This window comes from Peromyscus leucopus, chromosome 23 (genome assembly GCF_004664715.2).
Source record: "Peromyscus leucopus breed LL Stock chromosome 23, UCI_PerLeu_2.1, whole genome shotgun sequence".
Lineage (NCBI taxonomy): Eukaryota > Metazoa > Chordata > Mammalia > Rodentia > Cricetidae > Peromyscus > Peromyscus leucopus.
The window spans coordinates 32,255,298-32,279,384 of record NC_051082.1 but is presented as its reverse complement, the minus strand read 5'-3'; the positions used below and the strand labels follow the sequence as shown (position 1 = coordinate 32,279,384).

The following is a 24,087-nucleotide window of genomic DNA, read 5'->3' as shown; positions in this document are numbered from 1 at the left end:
ATTTGTGCACCCCTCTGCTCTGGTGCAAGCACCCTCGGATCGACCTGAAACCCTGTGCGTGAGCCGTTTCTGTCGCCTCAAAGAGAAGGAAGTGAGATGGTGGAGGTGATGTGGTAGGGACGCCAAGCGAAAGACTGGGATGAGGAAATCCCCGTCCAGAGAGCTATGGTGTGAACAGGTGAGCCTCAGAGGCCCTTCGGCCACGTGTTGAAGGCTTCGCCTCCAGCCCATGGTGCTTGTCCTAATTTGGCTTCTGCTGCCGTCATAGAGCCCTGACCCAAAGGCAGCTTGCGGGGTGGACGTACTTCAGCTTTCAGCTTCCACACACTTATGGAGGGAAGGCAAGACATGAACTCAGGGCAGGGACCTGGAGGCAGGAGCTGACGCAGAGGCCATGGAGGAAGGCTGCTTACTGACTGCTCGGCCTGCTTTCCTAGACAACCCGAGGCCACCTGCCTAGGGATGGTGTCGCCCATAGTGAGCAGGGCCCTCACACATCAGTCGTCCATCAAGAAAGTGCCCCACAGGCTTGCCCACAGGTCCGTCTGATGGAGGCAACTCCTCAATGGAGGGGCGCTCTACTCAGCCTCTACTTTGTGTCAAGTTGACAAAAAACGAACCAGCAAAGTGCTCTAGGGAGGAGACAGAAATTTTAGGGGGTGGAGCCAGCCTTGGTGAGGGGCTGTCCAGATACTGGGGTCCAGCCCCGTGTCTCTGCTTTGCTTTCTGGACTTCCTGAGCTGAGCCGCTGGTATCATCACGCCCTCTCTACCGCATTGGGTTCCCTCGCCACAGGCCCCAAAGCAACACACAATGGCCTGAGACTTCTACAGCTGTCAATCAAAAGACACCTCGCCGTAACGGAAAGCTAGCACGGAGATGCAGTGATTGTTGAAACCGCTAGGCATCTTCTCGTGAATGACTGACTCATTTTTCCCTTTGCGGCTCGCCTCGCCTCCTTCTTGTCTAGGTGGAGCTGTCCATTCTCTTCTGCAGCAGGGCATCCGGATGGGCTTACAGGGTCTCCTAGCTACTCTGGTGCCTCAGATTATGAAAAAGCCTATTCTGGTTTGAATGTGATCCCCAAAATTCAATTATTGCAAACTTAATCTACAACTCAACAGTACTGAGCGGTGGCGCCTAGTGGGCGGTGCTTAGGTCACAGTGGGTTGATGTTATGATAGAAGATTTTCCATCTTGGCCTTTCTAGGTTTTCTAGAAAGGTTTTCTCTTGGCCTCCCTGTGTTCCACAGTACAGGTGCCTCTGTGAGACACTAGCACCATCACCTTGACTCTCCAGCCTTCAAAACTGCAAGAAACATTTATCTTCATTATACTTTATCCAGCCTCAAGTATTCTGTTACAGTATCGCCAACAGACTGACTCAAATTAGACATTGTGTTTTCTCCTTTTCCTTTAGGTCTTCACGTTTACTTAATAATATTGCTTTGACTGGAAAGCCCTCCATGGGGTGGGGAGTAAATAAACATGCACAATTTTCATGTCACTTGGACATATGATTGTCATCTGCCAATGTAATATGAAGTCAACAAGTCAAAGGCATATGTGTCTTTTTTTTTTAAGGTTTACTTTCTTTTATGTGTACAAGTGTTTTGCCTGTACACATGTCTACACATCATGCCTGGTGCCCACGGAGGTCAGAAGGGGCATTAGATTCCCCAGAACTGGAGTTGTCCAGGTTGAGAGCCACCATGTGGGTGCTGAGAACTGAACCCAGGTCCTCTGCATGAGAAGCACATGCTCTTAACTGCTGGGCCATCTCTCCAGCTCAAGAACACATGTTTGCATTAGTGGCTGGACTCGGAGAGCCAATATTATCCATAGACACACGACAGCAAGCAGTCCCCACCCTCACTGGCTCCCGGCACAGCAGAGCGTTCGGGCAGTTCTCCTGCTCGGGATACTGGGCAACTGTCTCCCCTCCTTCTGTGTGTCCCCAGTCATGTTTCTCTCCTTTGATGCTGGCTTTTTCCAGGAGCCTCCACCATTCATGTAGCGTGTGCCCTCATTTGGGGGACTTTACATTCTGCGGACATACCATGTCTTCAACTAATCTCACAAACGAGGTCAATTCCACAAGGGAAAGAGCTGTGTTTTATGACCCGACCTGTGAGGGGCCACAGCAGGTACTCAGTCCTTTTTAGATTTCATGTCTGGTAAAATGTGCTGGCTGGTGGCGTTAAGGACACCAGCACTGTCCACATGACTTCCGGTCTCTGCCCGCATCTCAGAGCACTCCAGGAGCCCAAACGACCATGCCCCAGGATTCCAGTCTTTCGCTGTTTCTACTTCAGTAAGTGGCATGCCTCTGATGGAGGTCCCCAAGCAGAGACCAAACCTTCTGCTTTTCCTTCCTCTTCCCGGCACACCCTGACTCCACCCAGCTTACTTCCCAACCACCTCTCCATCCACCCACCAATGCTACCTGTCTCCATGACCCTGTGATCTGCTGCCATACAGTCTGCTGCTGTGGGTCTCTTCTGGGCTCTGCAACTATCTGCTGTCCAGATGCTCAGGCCACCCTCCACTCAGGGGCTTCTCTCCTGCTCTGGGTGACCTGTGGGGGCCCACAGAGGCTCCCTAGTAAGGCCTTACTCAAGGTCAGGAAGTCTGAGCTTGCTTTACCCAGCAGGTCTGCATAATAGGATGATTTGGCCAAAGGTGTGGTTACCAGATGTTTTGAAGGATTTACACTTGTTGGCATTTTATACCTCGACCTTGGAAGGGGGAGGCCTTTTGCCCCTCCCCTTGCTGATATATAAAAGGCCCATTATGAATAAAGTTGGGGCTGCTGGGTACTGACCCAGGACCCTCCTGAAGCTATTCCATGTCTCCGTCTTTCTCTTTGTCTAGACCTTTATTTCTATCTAATACTTCTCCATTCCTCACTCCTCCCCACAAGAACCCATCGACAGGTTGGAGCTGGTCCCAGACAGTGACCGGAGTCACCGTCATAGCTCAGGCTCCACAGAACCTGCTTCCCGACCACTTCCCCCACCCAGGGCTCCACCTAGTCTCTTCAGGCTCTCCTCACTTCACGGAGCTGCCATGACCCTTCCCCCTGTGGTGGTTTTCACACGCAGACCTCTTCCTCCATCTTCTGCGATGTCTCTGCTCACATGCCACCTCCTAAAACGAGCCGCACTCCCCGATATTGCTTTTCATGTTGGCGCCTGTAGCCCGATCAATCCCTTCACCAGAGGGCACAAAGCGTGGCCTGCTGGCCCTGTGTTTTATCCCCAACCCTGAATAGTTTCAGTGCAGAGTGGGAAACTGGGTGGCGTTTGGGTAAACAGTCATCTGCATGGAGCGATGGTATTTCAAGTCATTTCCTTGTGCATGATCTCGAGTTCCCCTCCTAAGGGACTCCGTCGACAGACCAGGGCATCGAAACAGAAGAAGCTGTGTGCTGGGGGCCGGGCGGAGCCGCGCTTCTCCTCAGTCCTGCGCTTTCTCTGCCATGTCTCCTCTTACTGGCCCAGACTAAGTTTCAGTCTCAGCACGGTGCACTAGACGGCTGCAGAATGTCACGGAGAACACAGGCTACAGTGTTAGTGCCCCTGCCTCAGATCCCAGCCCTGCTCCGGTTTACTTTCGTCAAAGGAGCTCATTCGTCCAAGCCAACGACAGTGCTCGGTGCAGGGTTAGCATATGGCAGTGTGTGGTGAGCACCCACCCGAATGCTGGGGTGGACGCCGCAAGCATGCGTGAGTCAGGGCTGACCGGAAAGACTGGCGGATGAAAAATGCCAGCACCTGCCTGTTTTCTTGGGCGGGTTCTTCACTCCCCCGAGCTGTGGCATGTGCTGTATGTAAGCATTGCAGCCTGTGTCTCCACCATGTCAAATCCTTCCCCTTCACTGAGTTACGGATTGGCTCTCCGCATCCTTCTCTTGTCACAAGCACAAACGTCACTCTCGTCGGGCCCAGGCGCCTCTGTTTGCCCCATTTCCTCCTGCTCTTTGCTCTCGGCCCCTTGGCACTGGCTCCCCCTGAATCTGGGCAAAACCCCAGATGGCTGTCCTTTTAGGACGTCAGCTGCACTTTACTGGCTGCAGAAAGGATCCTCTCCGGCCACCAAGGATACTCTGGATTACTTCACTCTCTCTTTTCTTCATTAATTCTCTCAAAATCAATGTCAATTTTTTTTTTGGGGGGGGGAGCCTGCAGATACGGAGAGTCAGTTCTTCCCCAGTGTGGGAAGCTCTCTGGTAACACGTTAAACTCCACTTGTTTCTCCCTTGCTGGTGAAGGATGAGGACCCATGAACTAACCTCCCCGTACACATTCCTTCTGGGAGAATAAGTCACCTGTTCGAAATAGAAGTTAGTGGGGAGATCCACATATGACACCTCGCTGGACATGTCAGAGCAACGCCAGAGGGATGAAATGACTGTGGGTGCGGGAGTCCCCTTCCTCCTGGGAAGTCTGCACTTTGAGACTGCTCTCCACAAAGACGAAGGGAGTGTGACACACGCCATGTCAGAAAACAAGACAAACTCAAGACAGCGCTAGTGTGGTCATACTCCCGAAATCATCCTCTGGTGCCATCCGAGTCACAAGTGTCCGATGCCAACATGCTGGAAGCCAGAGACTGTCCCTCCAAAGAGGTGCCATGAGAAAGGCTGGCATACTGTTGCTACTCTTCCTTATGTGGCTGGGTGCTGGAGAGATGGCTCAGAGGTGAAGAGCACTGGTTACTCTTGCAGGTTCGATTCCCAGCACCCACACGGCCCCTCACAATGGTCTATAGCTTCAGTTCCAGGGAACCTGATGCCCTCTCCTGGTCGCCTCAAGTACTGCACGCACACGGTACACATAAACACAGGCAGGGAACAAGCAGAGGAGAGCAGGACGCCTTCCAGTCTTGGGGCTGCCACTTTCCAACTGTGCACCCAGTTAGGCTAGCCCCCCTGAGTGCTGCCTCTCTCTCTGGCCATCAGAAGACCCTCTCATGCGCCCAGCTGCCATCGCAGCTGAGGTCTCACGTACTAGAACCCTGTCGGCCAGCATGCTGCATCCAGTTCTGCAAGCCCAACGCAACAGACACTTCATCAAATGCAGAGGTGTGGGCTGTCAAAAATATGTCTAACATAGTGGCAAAATGTCCTACAAGCATCGGGGTCAACTACTGCTTTTAGACAAGTTAGTGCCGTGGTTCTCAACCTTCCTGATGCTGTGACCCTTTGATACAGCTCCTCATGTTGTGGTGACGCCCAGCCGTAACATTATTTTCACTGCTACTTCATAACTGTGATTTTTCTACTGTTATGGATTGTAATGTAAATATCCCAAGAGCTGGGATAAAAGGCTCGAGCCACCATGCCTGGCCTGCATCTCTTGATAACTCTCCTGGGAATGGCAAGCATCAGCTGTTTGCACTAGCAGAGATGATTTGCATATTTATAAGCCATGCGGACGTTTCAGACACGTTGGTCACCTGATTTGGGACAGTATTTGTATCTATCATGGTAGTTCTGCTGAGTAAATCTGACTGTTCTCATGAAAAGATGTCCAAGGCAATGGTTTTTATGTTTACATATAAAATCATCTGGGTCTCTTGTTGAGTAAAAATACTGGGCGAAAATGGTCCCAAGAAAATGCTTACACCGCAATGTGTTTAGTGACATTAGCGATTCCTCCTCCAGATGTGGGTGGGGAGGGGGCTCAGGGGTGAAGAGCATCGCTGCTTCCCAGCACTCACCCAGTCATCTGCACTTTCAGCTCCAAGGGATCCAGTGCCCTCTCCTGGCCTCTGGAGACACTGTCTCACAGACATCCGTGCAGATAAAAACATATACACAATAAATAACTAACCGTCTCGGAACGTACCCTCAGTGGAGCTCAAGGCTGCTCCTCGGTGGCCATTTGGACGACGCTACCACAGCTGATGGAGAGGCAGCATGGTGGGTGGGATTGCTCCTTCAGCTTACATCTCCCTGCTTTCTTCTGGGTTACGTAAACTGTTTAAAAAAGAAGTACCCCCCCCCTTTTGTTTTTTTTCGAGGCAGGGTTTCTCTGTGCAGTTTTTGGTGCCTGTCCTGGATCCCGCTCTGTAGACCAGGCTGGCCTCGAACTCACAGAGATCCACTTGGCTCTGCCTCCCAAGTGCTGGGATTCAAGGCATGCACCATCACTGCCTGGCCCCCCATTTTTTATTTATTCCTTAATTTTTTGTTATGCCTCAAGGTTTCAGGTGTTGGTCTAAGAATTATAACATGAAAACTTAATCTTTCCCCATGTCAGGAGAATCTGGCCACTGGGAGTGGGCTGTGGAAAGGGTATAACAATTTCCCCTGTTCTTTTCTTTGACAGATTTTCATATTTTATCTTCCGTGTTTACCAGTTTGATCATGCCGTGTCTTGGCATAGATCTCTGTGAGCTATCTGAGGCTTGTAGAACTTTTCTTTTTAAAAATATTTATGTTTATTTATGTGAACATGTCTGTGTGTGTATGCCACAGATGTGCAGGTTGGCTCAGAGGCCAGAGAGGATGGATCCCCTGGGTGCTGGAGTTATGGGTGGTTGTGAGCCTTCTGATTCGGATGCTGGGACTCAAACTCGAGTCCTCTGGAAGAGCAGCAAGCACTCCTGACCACCTCTGAGACATCTCTCCAACCCCATCTGAAGTTTTCAATCATTCTTTCTTTTCTGTTTGTTTGTTTGGAGACAGGGTCTCACTACGTAGCTGTGACTGTCCTAGAACTCATTATGTAAACCAGGCTGACTTTGAACACACAGAGATCTGCCTATCTTTGTCTCCCACTTGCTGGGTTCAAAGGCGTGTGTGCCTCCATGTCTGGCCCAATCACTATTCTAAAAAATATTTTTAGAGATCTATTATTTTCCATGAAGCCCAGGTTAGAAGTAGAGATTGGTCATCAATTACCATTTATCTTGGCAAGTATAAATTATGAAATTCAGAGCTGTCAACCACACCCGCCATTAGAGCCGGTCTCCAGAATTTACCCACGTGGTCTCGAGTTTACTGTTCACTGAGCTCCCTTGAGTGAAAGTCCCTCCCCTCTGTTCGGCTGTCACATGGCAGCGTCTGCGGCTTCCTGCCCACCTTCTGGCAATGCTGGTCAGAGGAGGAGCTTGGGGGGTGTCGCGTGGGGATGCGCCGGGGACTCTCTGGAAAGGGACCCTGTGCCATTCCCATTCCACTACTCTGAGATCTAGCGGGCGTTTGATAAATGCATGATGACTGAAATAATGCACAAGACGTGATCTGATTAAAAGGTACCCAAGTTATCTATAAAACAGCAGTTGAAAGACCTTCATCATGAAGACTGAATGAAACAATGTTCGTAAACATACAAAGGGCAGAGTTGTGCCCATTATACACTGGGACTTATTATTACCTTCCCCCTTATTATAGATCCTTTTGTTTTGTTTTTTTGAGACAGGGTTTCTCTGTGTAGCTTTGCACCTTTCTTGGAACTCACTTGGTAGCCCAGGCTGGCCTTGAACTCACAGAGATCCACCTGGCTCTGCCTCCCGAGTGCTGGGATTAAAGGCGTGCTGGGATTAAAGGCGTGCGCCACCACCACCCGGCCTATAGATCCTTTTAAAGCAGTTTCCAGTTTGAAGCAACAGGGCTCTTGGGTCTACACTAACTGGACATTACGGGCTTGCCCACGTCACTGGACCTCGACAGAGCCAGTCTACAGTACCAGCTTCACACCTTCCTGAATTGTTGGCGAGCTGACACTTTCTCACCATAGTACGGGATTTCCTACCGACAATCTTCCTGGCTTTAGGGCCACTGTTCTAGTTAGGTTTCTGTGGCTGTGATAAACACCCACCCAAACTGGCGTGGGGATAGAAAGGGTTTATTCGGCTTTACATTTCCACATCACAGTCCATCATCAACGAAAGCCAAGAACAGGGACAGAAGCAGAAGCCACCGAGGAACCCTGCTCACTGGCTTGTTTTCTCCGGCTTGCTCAGCTGCCTTCCTCATACAGCCCAGGCCCCTCTGCCTAGGGTGGCACCGCCCACAGTGGGCTGGGCCCTCTTGCATCAATTGGCAACTATGAAAAATGCCCCACAGACATGCCCACAGGCCAGTCTGACGGAGGCAATTCTTCAGCTGAGATTCTCTCCTCCTAAATTTGTCTAGGCTTGTATCGAGTTGACAAAAATTATGAAATCAGCTTAGTGTGAAATTAGGATAGCCATCTTATATAATCAAATGACAATGTTCAAAGTTCTCAAAGAATTAATAAATATTAAATTATATGTCCATGATGCCTTTCTTCTTGACAGTATCAGCATACTGTCTTTCTCACCCCTTTAGGTTTTATCTTTATATTTAAATTGAGATTCTAGCAGACAGCATATAGTTGGATTCCTTAAGTAACTTCAGGCTACCTCTGTCTTTTAGTGTGTTTAATTAAGCCACTCACATTCAAAGCGGTTATTCATACAGTTCAACTAACCTCTCCCAACTGTTTTCCATAGCTTGCCTTTATTCCCTTCAGGGACCGATCATAGGTGTGGGTCGTCTGACTGCGGGGTTGGCGCCACACAGAAATGCATTCATGACGTGACCCCTTTCGTGATTTGATGGTCGGGAATGAAACGCAGGCTGGAGGAAGCTGTGCATTTTCAGTTTCCAATGAGCTGCAGTTAAGAAGTTTGTGGAACGAGCTAGTCTGTGTCCCCAGTCAGCGAACACGGAGGGGGAGACACTCTCTGGGACAATCCTCCCCACCACTGCCACCGGAAGATGGAGCTGGTGTGGCTTTTCTGAGCATAGACTTTCACTTCTAGGCAGCGTCCTCTAGGTGGCGCCGTTGCCACCTCGCTCAGGCAGGCTCTGCCATCTGATTGTAAGGAGCCAGGGACACTTAGGGAACTCTTCTACTAAGGAGTTCTTGGTTCACACGCCTCTCAAATATCAATTCCAGGCACTTGCTATTTGTGTGTTCTTTTAGGGACCGCTCTCTCATTTGGGCTGCCTGCTTCAACTTCTTCATCTCCTGTCTCCCGGGCCTTCCTCACACCCGGCTCCTGCACAGGGAGCAGGGGCAGTTCTCAAGACACTGCCCTGCTTCTCCTGGGTCTTCCCTGAACACTCTGCTGTCAATCTCCTCCCTTTTTTATCATTTCAGTAAGCACTGCCACGTGCTGGGGTTTGCATCTTCGGGGCCCCTGTTTAGCCGCACTCAGGCCAGGTGGACGGTGACACCTACTGTACCATCCAAGGCAGGCTCTCACAGCTCACGATGTAGCCCAGGCCGGCCTTGAACTCTGGCCATCCTCCTGCCTTAGCCTCCCAGGTACTAGGACTGCAGAGCAATCCTTAGATAAACACCATTTTTGGTATTTAAGGCTAGGATAGCCTTTGACAAGCTCGACTGAATCTCAGACCCCTGGAATGACAGCCCACTCACTCGAACTGTCCCCGAAGTCACACAGTTAGTCATTCCCCCTTTATTAAAAGACAAAATTGAAATTAGGTCATTAGTAACCCCATTTCCAGAAAAAAAATCAAGTTCTAGGAAAGCCAATGAGTCCATTCCTCATAGAAAAGATGTCTGGGCTGAGACTAACCTCCTCAAGCAGCAATTTGTTTTAAAAACTCCTCTTATTTGATTGTTTTCCTTTGGTGGAGTTTACAACATTTAACTGATCTAAAAAGAAAGTTCCAGGGCTGCTGAGATGGCTCAGTGACTAAGAGCATTGGCCGCTCTTGGAGAGGACCCAGGGTTCGATTCCCTGCACCCACATGGCGGCTCACAAACATCAGTAACTCCAGTCCCAGGGGATCTGACGCCCTCTTCCAGTTTCTGAGGGCACCAGGCATGCACACGGTGCATGTACATACACCCAGGCAAACACTCATATGCGTAAAATAAAATAAAAATTTAAAAACCAGAAGACATTTCCAGTGATATTTAAGTAGAGACTCTGGAGTTGTAGCAGCCAAGGATACACAAAGGCTGGGTAGAGTGGCCCCGGGATTGTCCCCTGCCAGACTCTGGCTGGTAAACAGCACGCACACTGCTTAAGTCCTGGATGATTCGAAAGGCACACACTTCACTCTGACCAGCTTCTTCCTGCTCACGCAGACCGGGTTCCTAAAGCATCCAATGAAACCCATTTTTCTCCCTCTGCAGTGTCTGTCTTTGATAAAAAGACGTCATTTCATCGGAAGGGGGAGCGAAAGAGCAAACTGTAAAAAAAAAAATGAGCAAATGCGCACAGCATGAGAGATGAACCGAGGGAGGCAGAGGGTTCTGACCTCAGTCAGGCACGGATTTGTCTCTTACTGCACCCGGCCAGGAAGCTTACACTATTGTCATAAAAGTGGGGTGCATCAGGCTTCGGGACCGAGGAGCTTCATAAGCAGGGAGAAGGCTCGGCTCTCTCCACTTACTTTCTAGTTGTTCTATGAACATCCCAGGACAGGGGCCTTTGGGGGGGGGGCGCTTTTGACCTCTTGATTTGGGGGATGTTTTAGTATCTGAAGATTATGCTGTGAAATTCTTCTAGCTAGAATCCTAAGAGGAAGAGTGGGCACCTCACTGCAGGGGGGTAACTTCCTCACTGCAGGGGGGTAACTTCCACGACCCAGCCTTCCTGTATCGCCACACCAGGGAGTGGTCACATGTGGGTACCCAGGTACCTCTCCGCCAAAGTCTCCTACTGCACTCTCTGCTGACTGTGGGCTGTGAGACAGGCTAACCCAGCTCCTCACACTTTCTCTAAGGCTCTAGTTGTGCCACACAAAGCAAAGGGCGAGAGGACAAGGTGGCGGCGGGGTGCCATTTGCAGGGCGGAAGCCACAAAGTCCTACGGTGATAGGTCAAGGACTCAGGGGACGCCAAGGACCAGACTGCTTCCGCTTCCGCTTAAGTGTCCTTACTGATCTAAAACGTGCTTGGGAGTGGATTGGGGAGTAGGAGGAAGGGGCGCCTGGAATGGGAAGTCCTTCAGTTGGGGGAATACGGCTTCCCCCTTGCTTTCAAGGCATTCATTTGACGAAGCCCCAATTTAAAGTCTGATGGCATTCAAAGGGGAGAACAAGCCCACATTTGCTCTAGGAAGGGGTCTCCCTCCATCTTCTCTCTTCTGCTTCATCCGGTGGCGCCCTGCTTGACTGAAGACTGGAGAAGGGAGCCGGGATCGTGGGGCTGAAGACACTGGGGGGCTCCGCCATGAGGAGCCCGCCATCCTCACAGAGGAATGCTGCACTCTCAGACAGAGCCCCGGGCCCAAAACCGTATTCAGATGTTAGCAAGGATTCGCCAAGGGCTTAGAGAGAGGGAGAGGATTCTGCTTTCTCTGCCCTCACCCCAGATCTGGCCTGGCCCTCTCCCCAATGACTGGTCCTCCTCAGAGCTCTGCTTTTCTCTTGGTCTGTTGTAAGGGCAACAGGCCACAGGCAGCCTCGGGGCACTTCCCATGACATTCTGCATAGCGACCCAGCTTTTTAATTATGTTTCACCGTTTGTGATTATGCCTTCCCCCTTCTCACGTAGAACAGAAGCAGCGTGATGGCTGGGAGGGGATGGAGGAGGCATTCCTACACGAAGACACCAAGCTGTCGGCTCCATCATGTTCTAGTTATATTGTCATCAGAGACCTGCGGATCTCCCCCAGTGTCCCCCAACAAAGGCGACAGCTATACCAGCCGGAAGAATTCAGCGAGGCTTAGAAGGATGCCTCCAGAACCTCAGGCATGGTAGTCAGCCAGTCAAGCGGGGCTAGGCCGTCGTTTGGGCACCCCGCCTCCTTTCAGGTTGTCAAGGCTTCCGCAGGCCCTTTCACAGGGCAGAGGCAGCTGACCAAGAAAGAGCCCCTGCTATTGCAGGAGAGACAGATGAAGAACATATGCCTCTAAGTATTGACAACACACACGCACAACTAGGGCAGTAGACTGCTAAGACATTTTAGGGATAGTGACGGGAATTCGGGTTTGTGTCCTTCCCACTCTTCTGCATTGAGAACTTGTCTCCATCATAGAAGAGCAAGTGTGATGAGAAGCCGGTGTGCTTGGGACTAGAGGGTGAAGCATTGTTACAGTTTTCACTAAGCTTAGAAAACACATGCTACAGTTTGGCCCCTGTGTTCAAGGCTTTGTTGCTGAGTGATACTGAGGGAAGCTGGTGGATCCTTTATGATGGAAAAGGCCTAGGGGTGTTGAGGTCACGCCTCGGAGTGGGAATGCGGGGCTTCAAATCCCTTCTCCTTTCTTCTCCTGCTCCCTGGATTGTGACAATGAGTAGTTTTTCTCCAGCATGAATCTCAGGATTTCCTCAGGTATTCGGCAATAGTAACAGAGATCAGAGACATTTCACATCGACTCCCATGCCTTTTCTGCCTAATCTATAATAACTAAAAAGCAAAAGTCACAGTCTACCATCACATTCAGAGTGAATTATGAAAACAAAATCCAACATTAAAATATTGAATAAAATAACAAGTCATATTAAAATGAAATGGAAATAAACATCCCACACACACATAAGTACTCAATGTGAGACATTACTTGTACAGGACCACTGTCTGGGCTGTTTCATGGAGTGACCACCAGGGGGTGCTACAGGGTAGCGTTTGGAGGAACAAGGCCCCAAGAGAAAGATTCCAACGGTGTCAGCGGGACCCAGGAAAGTGAGTCCAGGAGGGTCACGCTCATTGCCACATCCCTGCAGGTTTGCGACCATGTTTTTTGGCAGGTCTGCTTGGCCGGCTGAGGAACCTGACCTGCTCAGGGGCAGAGCTGTTAAGAGCAGGCAGGTGTGAGGCTATGTTGGCACCTAAGTGTGGCATCTGAGAATCCCTGGGTGACACTGTCAGAGCCACAGCTTCCACAGCCGTTCTGCCAGGACAGGACGGGGAGTTCATCTGAGCTGCTGCACTGCGAAAAATTTTCAATACGTCCTTAAGACATATTCAGCACTTCCAGGAAAATAGTTTACTCTAGCAACTGAACTGGCTAGATCAGTCAAACTGCTGCTTATGTATAAAGAGTCAGCATCCCTTATCTGAAACGCTCGGGAACGGAAATGCTTCCGATTTTTTACTTCAGAATTCGGAATGATTTTACAGTGTACAAAATGAGTTATCGTAGGGATGGGATCCAAGTCTGAACATGGAGTTCATTTAAGTTTCCTATGCACTCTTGAAGCACAGCACAGAGGTAATCCTATACAATATTTTGCAAGTGCAGCCCATCTTAGGAGCTCCAGTGTGGAATGTCACACTTGTGTCCTGTCAGGCCTCAAAAGGTTTCAGGTGTTGAAACATTTCAGGTTTCAAACCAGGGATGCAAGCCTTGTATATTGACATCTAAGGTCCAGGCTTCCTGTTCCCTCCACACATCTCATACATGTCTAATCCCTTCCCGAGAGCAGAACTCTTAAGGGGGGTTTTGTAGATTTCCTTGCACTCGCGAAAGATCGTTCTTAAGGATTTCCACAAAGCACCTCTACCGTTAACTCTCTACATCCTCACAATGACCCCAGGTCATTTGTCAACCAGAAGTGGAGAGAGCCATGACTCAGGACGGGGGACAGAAGCATGCAGCCAGGGGAGGGCACACAAGGACCAGGTTGCTGTTGCCATCAGGGACAATGTCGGGCACATGGAGAGCAGGGAGGGACCTGTTTAGGTTCCCAGAGGCACAGGTGGCATTTCTACTGGCCAGCACGGTAACTTTTCATTCCGCTACACTTTGCCACGCAATACATTATGGCAGTGGTTCTCAACCTGTGGGTCGAGACCTTCCCCCCCACAACGAGGTTGCTTTATCAGATATCCTGCATGTCAGATATTTATTTATATTACGATTCATAACAACAGCAAAAACGCAGGGATGAAGTAGCAATGAAATAATTCTGTGGTTGGGGGTCACCACAACACGAGGGCCTGGATTAAAGGGCTGCAGCATCAGGAAGGCTGAGAGCATTTGCTCCATGGACTGCAAGAGGTGTATGCTCTATGAACTTATAACTGAGTGCATGAACATAGATTCCGTTTGTGGCTGGCTACAGTGACCATGCTTTCTTGTGGCTGGGCTGTTCCCACATGGGGACTTTTTTTCCCACAGGAGTGACCTAAGTCGTTGAATCTTCAGAGAGCCCCAGCATTGGAGGTTTCAGTGGTCACTCCATGTCTGACCTCTGGGTTCTGTTTATTAATGGCAGACCATGTACAGCACCCAATGAGCTGTGGAAGCCAACGATGACATCAGTTAAATATTCTGCCCGTTTGCTTCCCAATCCTGCCACCCCCACCCCAACCCCTAGCCCCTTTCTCCTGGGGTTTATCTAGACGAAGAAGAGTGACTGGAAAGATAGAAAAGGCCACACATGTGGCTTGGATAGTGGAATCCCACGGATTGCTTTAGAGACCTGTCTGGAGTTCCGGTTGTGATGTACTGAAAAGCGAATGAAAATCATGTCCGCCGTCCATCCCGTTGACTGACATGTCAGGCCTGGGCAGCCCCAGCGGTGGGGACTGATAGAGATGCCTACTCGTCATCTGCTAGTCCCTACGGAGCCTTGTGCATGCCGTGGAGGATACAACTGTGGTCAACAAGGAGGATTTCTGGGGCAGAGGACTGTAAAACTATGTGAGTGGACCCTTAATTCTGGCCCAGTGGCTCCATAGTTGCTATGGTGTCCCAAAGTTCAACCTATCAAACACAATACCAACTTTCAAAGACTCTCTCAGTGCCCTGGGGCGTGTTTACCCATATGAGATAATCATCAAGGCTTCGGTGTGACTCTGGGAAAGGAGGTAGTGTCACAGTGTCACTCTGGTCACCCAGCTCTGCAAACACCCTACTTCCTCTTCTACCAAAGACTTGACAGTCCATGAAAAATCTGTATCCTACCAGAGACAAACTTCCCGCTCCTGCTCATCTCATACTCACCGTGGAGAGGCACGCCTCCCCGACACATGGAAAATGCATTTGTAACTTTTGCGATTTGTGCAGGGGACCGCAGATACTTGTCACTCTTCACTGACACCAATGTGACCAGTCCAGAAAGATGGGAAATCAAAATTGGTCGTTCATTGCTGGGGTGAAAATTTTTAGCTGGGGAGGAGGCTGGGGTGAAAAGGAATGTTTTTGTAGCTCTCCATACACCATGTTGTCCCTCAAGACAATGGATCAGGAAGTTACTCTGTTGAGCTGATCCACCAGAGGGCGGGTGTGTGTGTGTGTGTGTGTGTGTGTGTGTGTGTGTGTGTGTGTTTGTGTGCGTGCGCGTGCCGGGAGCAGGGCAAAGAACCACCCTGCAGTGCAGCACGGGTGATTTCGGAAGTCCGTGGACACTGTGCAATGTAATGTCTGCTGTTTTGTCTTGAAATTAACTAGAGTTCTAGGCACGTCACTCTTGTTTGGGAGGCCTTGATACCATAGTATTCCCGCTTCCTATTTATACAGGCCAGAGGACCCTCATGTGGAGCTCAGAATGCTCACCCCTCGTTAGGACTTGCGTGTGGTTGATCCTCCAAAACTGTAAAGTGGGGCCTTGAAAAAGAATTCATGTCTGTCTGCCCCACGGGAATAGATTATTGCCGGAGAGAGCAGGTTAGCCTAAGACATTTCAGTTGTTTGCCCCGCCCCTCCCTTCCAGGTGCTCGCTTGCCCTGTGTGGTAGTGTGCATGTCATTATAGCCCCCTAACCTCACAGGGAGCGGCACCATTAGGAGGTGTGGCTTTGTTGGAGTGGGTGTGGCCTTGTTGGAGGAAGTCTGTCACTGTAGGGGCGGGGTTTGAGGTTTCCTATGCTCAGGATACAGCCTAGGGTCTCAGTCAACTTCCTGTTACCGCAAGCCAAGATGCAGCCATCCCCAGTTTGCCTGCACGCTGCCAGGCTCCCCACCAGGATGACAACGGACCGAACCTCTGAAACTGTAAGCGAGCCACCGCAATTAAATGTTTTCTTTACAAGAGTTGCCATGGGCATGGTGTCTCTTCACTCCACTGAGGACCCCCTGCTCCCTCCCCTCCACATGCCGGCTCGCCCTTCTGCTTTACACCATGAGGTGATGTAGCCTGAGGCCCTCACCAGAAGCCCAGCAGGTGCTAGAGCCACGCTCTCAGGTTTTCAGCCTCTAGAACCGTGAGGCAAAATGAACTTTTTTTTTTCTAAATAAACTACCCATTCTCGGATGTTTTATTATAGCAACAGCAACAACAAAAACAGGCATTATATTCAAATCTCTAAAATAAATGCTCATTTTCACCCTCAAGCACACCTTGGCACCCAGATGACGCCAGACATCTGCTGACCAGAAACCGACGTTCTGCATTTCTAGAGAAACAGTGTTCAGTGAAGATCCTTCTCCAGCCCAGGCTGTTGGGCCCGCCCAATGCATTTCCCACCAGTGGCCAAGGACAATGACACTGAGGTCCTGTCTCCTTGTGTCCTCAGTCAAAACACCAGAATGAACCCATCTCCTTTTGAAAACACAGAGAAGTGCACGCTGCCTTCTCCAAACATTTCTTCTCTGTATGTATCCTTTTCTTTCTCCCCCCCCCCCCTGCGCTTTTCTCCTTTGTAATCAAGGTTGTTAACTCTTCCTTTTGGACTAGCTTCTTTGACTAGTTTTGGGCTCCTGGAATATTCTAGAATGCCGCAGGAGATTCCATATGACAAGCAAGACTCGACTCTATCCCCAAACCCTAATTATCGCACACACTTCCAACGACCACCGCTATCAGCTCCAGCGCCCAAGTAGCTGAGAAGACCCTGGCGTTCTCAGCCACGACCGGCCTCACCTTCCCAAAGAAGTGCTGGGTGGACACGGCCAGCACGTCGAAGCCACGGATGGCCCTCTTCAGCTCCCCTCGAGTCAGGACCAGCTGCCTGGCCTGCCACTCACACCTGTCCCTCAGGCGCTGGGCCAGCTGCCGCTCCGCCTCCCGGGCCTGCAGGTCAGGCTTGGGCGTGAACCCATTCCGAGGAGCAGTGGTCCTCTGCTTTGGGTACCCTGTGAAGAAAGCAAGCAGTCACTTGGAGCGGTCTGTTCCACTGCAGCCTCTCACAGGAGCTCCCCAGACCCACGGGGAATGACCCGCAGTTTGCCATTTCAAGTATTAAGCAGACAAAACCGGCTGGGACTTACATCATTTACTCGGTTTACTGGTTTTAAGTGCAAAGTTTATGCTTAGAAGACTAACAAATGCACCACCAAATTTCTTTTCGGCTTCTGCCATTTCTTTAGGCCTGCTTGGGGAGAAGGAAGCCTGAGGTTCTTCTTTCTTTCTTGTTTCTTAAAGGGGATTTTTTTTTTAAATGATAAACTTTATTATAAAGGCCTTGCAAATAAATAAAAGCATCAAACAGCAAGACCAATCAGACCCACAGCTTGTGCTGTAACGAGCTTACAGTTAGAACTGGCATTCGAAACAGAAGCTGTGGGATTCCACATTAAATTTTACACCGTCTGTATTGAATCTGCTTCCTGTACTTACTGCCCTTAGACAAATGTCTGCTGGGAAATCAACCCAGTATCCACTCGGGTAGAGGTCAGGCTTCTGCGGAGGTCACGGCTCCTTCCTTAGCACCAGAGAACGACACTACAAACCCCCCTTCCTGCCTTTACATGGCCTCTCTTGTGACCTTGTTCTTCAGTGCCAAGGTGACAACCTCTATTTGGGGGCTGGGGGAGCTTAGTTCCTATTGTACCGATGTCTTGGGGGTCCCCCAGTGTGACTTCATATCATGGCCACAGCTACAGTATTGGTCCAAGGCCCCCATCAACTCCTCGCTGCTTCTTCATTACAGTGATCTTTCCAGAGATGCGAGGTGGTTCATCACCACAGGAAGCCATCGTCTGTTTCCTGTCACAGTGGGCATCCCACCCACAAAGCTCCTGTGAGGCAAATGTGAGGTGGTGTGGCTCACAGAACGAACCAGACATTTGCCAGGGGCCGAGGGAAGGGCTAGGGAGGTACAGGAGAAGGGCATTTTAGGCTGAAGTTTGAAGAAGGTAAGGCTCCAGGAAAGAGTTCATTGGAGAGAAGGCCATCATGGCCAACGACCCATGGGCCACCACCCCTCCACTGAGGCACAGAGAGAGACACGCTGTCCCCACAGGCAGCCAGAGAGCCTGCAGGTGGCCATGACCTGACCTGACAACTCAGACATGATCTTCCTGTATTCAGGCAGATGACCCTGGGTCACCTCGAGTTATTCGGGGCTCTTTCCTTCTCTTCTGACTTTTACTTCCTCTCCAAGAGCCCAGGGTCAAGACACAAACCCCAAACCCAGTGTCTGACCCACGGAGACACAGAGGAAGGTGGGCTGTGAGAGCAGCCTCATCCAGTGGCTGACTGAACAGCAGACACGATCATGTGAATGGAATCGGCTCCTTAACAAGTCATCAGGCACTGAGGTGGGGCCTCACAGGTGACACAGCTCATTTCCGGGACGCAGGTGGAATTGCTCCTCCATATAATATAGGAACTCAAGCAGGACAGGAACCTGGAGGCAGGAGCTGACGCAGAGGCCGAGGAGGGGTGCTGCTTACTGGCTTGCTCCTCATGGCTTGCTTAGCCTGCTTTCTGATAGAACCCAGGACCAGCAGCCCAGGGACGGCACCACCCACAGTGGGCGGGGCCCTCCCCCATCAATCACTGATTAAGAAAATGTCTTACAGCAGATCTTATGGAAGCCTTCTCTCAAGTGAGGCTCCCTCTTCTCCAGTGACTCCAGCTTAGGTCAAGCTGACATAAAACCAGCCAGCATTGCTATCATTAGGTTAAAAAAATTGATACTGCTGTTGAAAGTTACTTTTAAACTGGTATTATTATTACGTTGCTTTTATTCATGTACTCAGTGCTCTGGTATTCAATTGAATGCATGCAGTCAGCTCACATTTCTCCTCTGGGGGGTCGCCCAGCAACGGACATCCTTGGCCAAGTCAGAGGCTCCCCTGAGAACGTTAGCTTTTGGAATCAGCACAATAGGCTTAGCAACTTTGTGACACTAAGTGACGCAGTCCTTGTTTAGGGCTCCTTGCTGGCTGGACCCTGATTCTCAGTCACTGTCAAGGCCCGGCCGAAGCCCTGTCCAGAGCTTTCCCGTTAGGAGGGAAGCGCTGAGAAATGAGGCCGGCTATGGAGTTCGCTGTCGCTTCAGTTGAAAAGGGTTTTGTGGCGGTGAATCTCAATGGTCACCATGGCTCCACACATTTACTGTTTTATCCATGTCATGCCAGGGTCCTTACCTCTCCATTAGCAATGTTCAAAGGACTGTATGAGCGCTGCCTTGCCACGACCTACAGATAGCTAATTTTATATGCTTCTCACTAGGATTGTTATGCTTCATGCTAGGATTTTTAAGGTCCCAAATGCTTAATTCTTGTTATTAAATGTTTTCTCTGTGTCTGGTATCCTGTAAGGTCCAGTGGGTGAGCAAGGAATCAGGCTCATCTGTGGTCTTTTGCCAATCACTGTCCAAGAGGGACCAATCCAGAGGAGTATCCCAGGTCCTCAGGCTCCTCTCCACCCAGGGTGCTTCCCATTTCCTCATAGGTGGGGCTAATCTGTGTCTCCAGCACACCTCCCAGGGTTAGGAGCTTGCCCTAAATCTAGACTACATTCCCATTGTCCAAATCCTGACCCAGCCAGTTTCTTTCGAGCTCTCCCGCCAGCTGCATAAATCAGGTTAGGGCAGCAGTAATGTATGCAGACCACAACGACATGTGACAGCTTAGCCCCGTGGGGGAAGCCAGGAACTGGACATCAGCACAAAGGTGAATGAATGCCAACGGTCGCTTGCGTGCGAAGGCCGAGCTTCCCACAGTTTGCGTGCGAAGGCTAAGCACTGGGGAGGAGCCGGTGTTGGAAAATGGAAAGCAAATATTAAAAATTCATTTGCAGCATCTGGTCACTACCCCGAGGAATGGCGTGGACGGAACAGAGTGATTTAATTGAATCTGGAAAGCTTATCGGACGTAGCAACAGAACTGTGCTGGGGCCCCGCACACTGATAACAGGACCGCGGGAGGCCGTGACCTTCACACTTGTAAACAAGGTGGAAGCAAGGACTGGACACGGCTTTGATAGCTCCTCAGCTGGAGGGAAAGTGCTCTGTGAACGTGGTCACTGTCCTAGCAGAGGTGTGTCCCAAGGGCGTGTGAGTCGGGTTCTTTGTGGGCTTGAAGACAGCTTTATCTTTATGAATGTAAACTCAGGTCAGGTTTTGTGAGACAGAACACTGTTTTCCTACTTAGCATTGGCGGTTGTTCGCTGGGAGTGGCCTAGCGTGCCGGCTGGCTTCTGTCATCTCCACACAAACTAGAATAACGAGGGACAAGGGAAACTTGTTTGAGGAACTGCCTCCATCCGACTGGCCTGCGGTCATCAGGTCTGTGGGATATTTGACTGCCATTTTGCCCGAATTTAATTAATCACCCCTGACCTCTGAGGAGGAGGGAGGGGCTGGGGTCGAGTGAACAATCAATTCTACCTATACCCCGAAGTTTCTAGGCATCCCTAAACCACGGGGGTCTAGAGAGTTTCTTGCCTGGTTGAACACATCTATAGAGCCCTCTCTAAAGCCGTGGGGACATGCACTGTCACTAGGGAACTTTCTGGCTCCCATCCTAAGGACACTTCACCCGGATGCTCATCTGTGTCCTGTGTCTGATCCTTTGTAGCTCACTGGTAAGTGGAAGTAGGGGCTTCGCTGAAAGCCATGAGTAGGCACCGTAGGCTCTGGAAAGGAGGAGGAACTAAAAACCCTCACACACGACCGCTGGGAATGCAAATGGCAAATTACTTTAGGAAACAATCTGGCACAATTTAAAGAAGTTAAGTGTATTTGGATTTTTCTTTGGGCCTCCAGCTCATAAAAAAATGACATGGAAACTTATTATTGAGTATCCCACATCCTTTAATCTATGTTCTTTTACATGGTTCAGTTATCTTTATTCATACTGCCCATCTTGCTTCCTGTCTGTCTGTCTGGTGACCCCACATTCTTCTTCCCAGAGTTCTTTCTCTGTTCAGAAGCCCCGCCTATCTCTCCAGCCTAGCTGCATTGTGTGAAGATGTGTCCCACAGCAGTTAAGCACATCATTACTACATGACCCTGTCTCTTAGTTAGGGTTTTATTGCTGTTAAGAGACACCATGGCCGCAGCAACTCTTAGAAAGGAAAACACTTAATTGGGGCTGTCTTACGGTTTCAGAGGCTTAGTCCGCCAGCATCGTGGTGGGACGTGGCGGCACACAGGCAGACACGGTGCTGGAGAAGGAGCTGAGAGTTCTGCGTCTTAATCCACAGGCGGCAGAAGTGAAGACTGTTACACTGGGTGTGGCTTGAGCCCGCCCCCTCGGTGACACACTTCCTCCAACAAGGCCACGCCTCCTCACGGTGCCACTTCCTATGGACTCGTGTATATGAACATGAGCAGTCTGCTGCTACTGCTGGTTGGGTAGGCTTAGGAGGTGTGGCCTTGTTGGGGGAAGTCATCACCGGAGGCTTTGAGGGTTTGAAGCCTCCCACCCTTCCCGGGGACTGCTCTCCAAGCTTCCCGATTACAGCAGGGCCTTGTGAGCTCCTGGCTTTCTGCTCGAGCCCCACCACGACAGGCTCTGGAACCTAAGCCCTAATGAACTCCTTCTTCTGTAAGTCGGCCTGGCTACTACTGAGTCCTTGCACAGCTTCCCGGGACCTTCCATGTGGACCTGACTGGGGTGGCGAGGAAATGAAGAACAGACAGACAGATGGACACATGGACAAAGAGTTGGGATTGGGCGGTCCTGGCTCTTGGCTGGAGAAACCAAAGTACCCCAGAAACTCACTGTGTTGAATGCATAGAGAGGCGGGGTTATTACATCAGCTGGACAAGGAGGCGGGTCTCCCTAATCTCCGTGGGGACAGTTCCAGCAGGGGAACAGTCTTCAGGCTGTGAACATCTCGGGGGAGAAAGCTACGGTGACTTTTTTTTTTTTTTTTGGCACACACTGTCTGTCTCTGAGACTAAGGCACTGAGACTGTGCCCATGTCAGCAGCACGATTGACTGGGAGCTTCACACACTCAGGACTTCCTCTGCTCCCCACGCGTCAGGCTCTTTTGTCACCGCAGCAGGAAAGTAGCTAATACACTGGGGTATGCACCGAGGAGGAGGAAGGGGTTGCTAAAGAAGACAGTCAAATAGCAACACATTGCATGATTCCACATACATGAAACGTTAGAAACACAGACGGCTGTGACAGAGCAGAGCGGAGGCAATGGGGAATGGGGTGGGGTGGGCCGTGTACACGGGACTGACAAGATCACCAGGACGTTTGGGGAGAAGATGGATATGTGTGTTATCCTCATTGAAAGGTGGTAACCTCACGGGTAAGGGCACACATCAAGCCTGACCAAGACGTACACTCTACATATAGGTGATTTAACGTGTGTTAATTATTAATTGCTTGGCATTTCATTGATATAAGTATTTCCATATTTCAACTTTTAAAACATTTTGTACATGGACTGGAAATAGTCCAAAACTAGATTTTATTACATACAGTCTGTTTTTCTCCCTTTTATGAAATGCTACTTGAGCTTAGACCTTCAAAGTATGATTTTTTCCCAACTGGATTATTTTTTACATGTTCTCCTAAGAGCACATATTCCTGTGCAAAGAAATTCCCCCACATACACATGGCATAACATCTTGTTTTTATAGGTAAAACTCATGCCCAAACAGGTTCCTCTGGTATCGGATGAGGAAAACCCAGCCTGTGTGTCAGGCTGGCACACTCACATTAATGGCCATCTGAACGAACTCAGAGCCAAACTCACCTGGTGAGTGTGTAAGTGCCCAGTGAGTGTGTAAGTGCCCGGTGAGTGTGTAAGTGTCCGGTGAGTGTGTAAGTGCCCGGTGAGTGTGTAAGTGCCCAGTGAGTGTGTAAGTACCTGGTGAGTGAAGCTTGGTGGAAGAAGACGCTGCTCTCTTGGGAGACGAGACGGCAGGTTTGTTAGCATCTGAGTCTTTCTGCGATTCTTTCTTCGTTCCTACGTACAGTTTGTGAAGAGGAACAGAAAGAGGAAGGGAGTGGTTATGAGAGGCTGCGGAAAAGGCAATGTAATAATACGCAAACAGGACAACAAGGAATCGCTGGGTCATTTGTTACAGTCAACGCCCTCCACCCCTCTGCCTGGGAGAATGACGCGCGCTTCTTTATAATAAAGGGGGTTTAGTTCTAAGTGTGACCTGAAACGGGGCCACTGTCCCTGGTTTGATGAAAACAGCCCTTGCTCTGGTGGGCCCAGGACCCAGTGACCTCACACAATATCTAGGAATTAAAATTTCATTGCACTTAGGCACGAACTTGGTCTACTGCAGACAGGGAGGGACGGGACAGACATACCTGCTGAGCCACGGGGGGCGGGGGGGGGCATCAGCTGGCTGGAATTCATTTCCAGAGGTGACCTAGCCATCACTAGTCCCCTCGATTGCAGCTGAGCCTTCCTGGAGCTATTCCAGCTGGCTCAGCAGGAGGGGTAGCCTGGGCACGGGCGTGCTCTAGGGGCATGAGCAGACACCCCCAGAAGATGATTGAGGGTTCAGAGTGCCTTCCCCCTGACAGCTGAAGTCTGCTCGAACTCAGTGTTGCTAGGAAGACTGCACTGTCCACGCATTCGTGCTCCCAGGGGACAGTGTGTGCACGAGTCACATTCTCCTGGCCCACGCCTCGCTGGCGCTGACAGGCCAGGCATGTAATTAGTGACAGACACCAGAGGTCCTTGCACAGGAATCTTATGCGTGGCTTTGTTTAACAGCGCCCTCAGGGCGAGCATGTGAATGGACAGACACTGTGTCCACGATCCTCCCCGGGATGTACTCTTCATTTATGTGGCAGAGCAGCCCTCCCCTGATGTTTAAACTATACTTTGCTGATTCTCCCTCTTCAAACACTTTAATACTGTCTTCCACTGCCTGCAGTTTTAGGTTTTAACATGGCCCAATACATCCACTCCCCACTCCTCCCCAGCTCTGAAGTCTTGAGAGCATTATGAACGGTTTGTGTGTGTGCTCGCACACACACTGAAGGTCTACTGAGGCTGCAGGGGCTGACGTGGAGACCTTGAG

General features: G+C 50.3%; 1 protein-coding gene across 2 annotated transcripts in view; it reads right to left on the bottom strand.

Moving 5' to 3' along the window:
• Nucleotides 1-24,087, bottom strand: part of Mtus2 (microtubule associated scaffold protein 2) — a 249,149-nt gene that overhangs the window by 75,567 nt on the left and 149,495 nt on the right. For both annotated transcript variants that reach the window (XM_028878051.2, XM_037198378.1), the window contains 2 exons: nucleotides 22,911-23,009; nucleotides 16,769-16,980 (listed from right to left, as the gene is read on the bottom strand). In XM_028878051.2, the coding sequence (XP_028733884.1) occupies nucleotides 16,769-16,980; nucleotides 22,911-23,009 (311 nt within the window). The remainder of the gene's footprint in view (nucleotides 1-16,768; nucleotides 16,981-22,910; nucleotides 23,010-24,087) is intronic.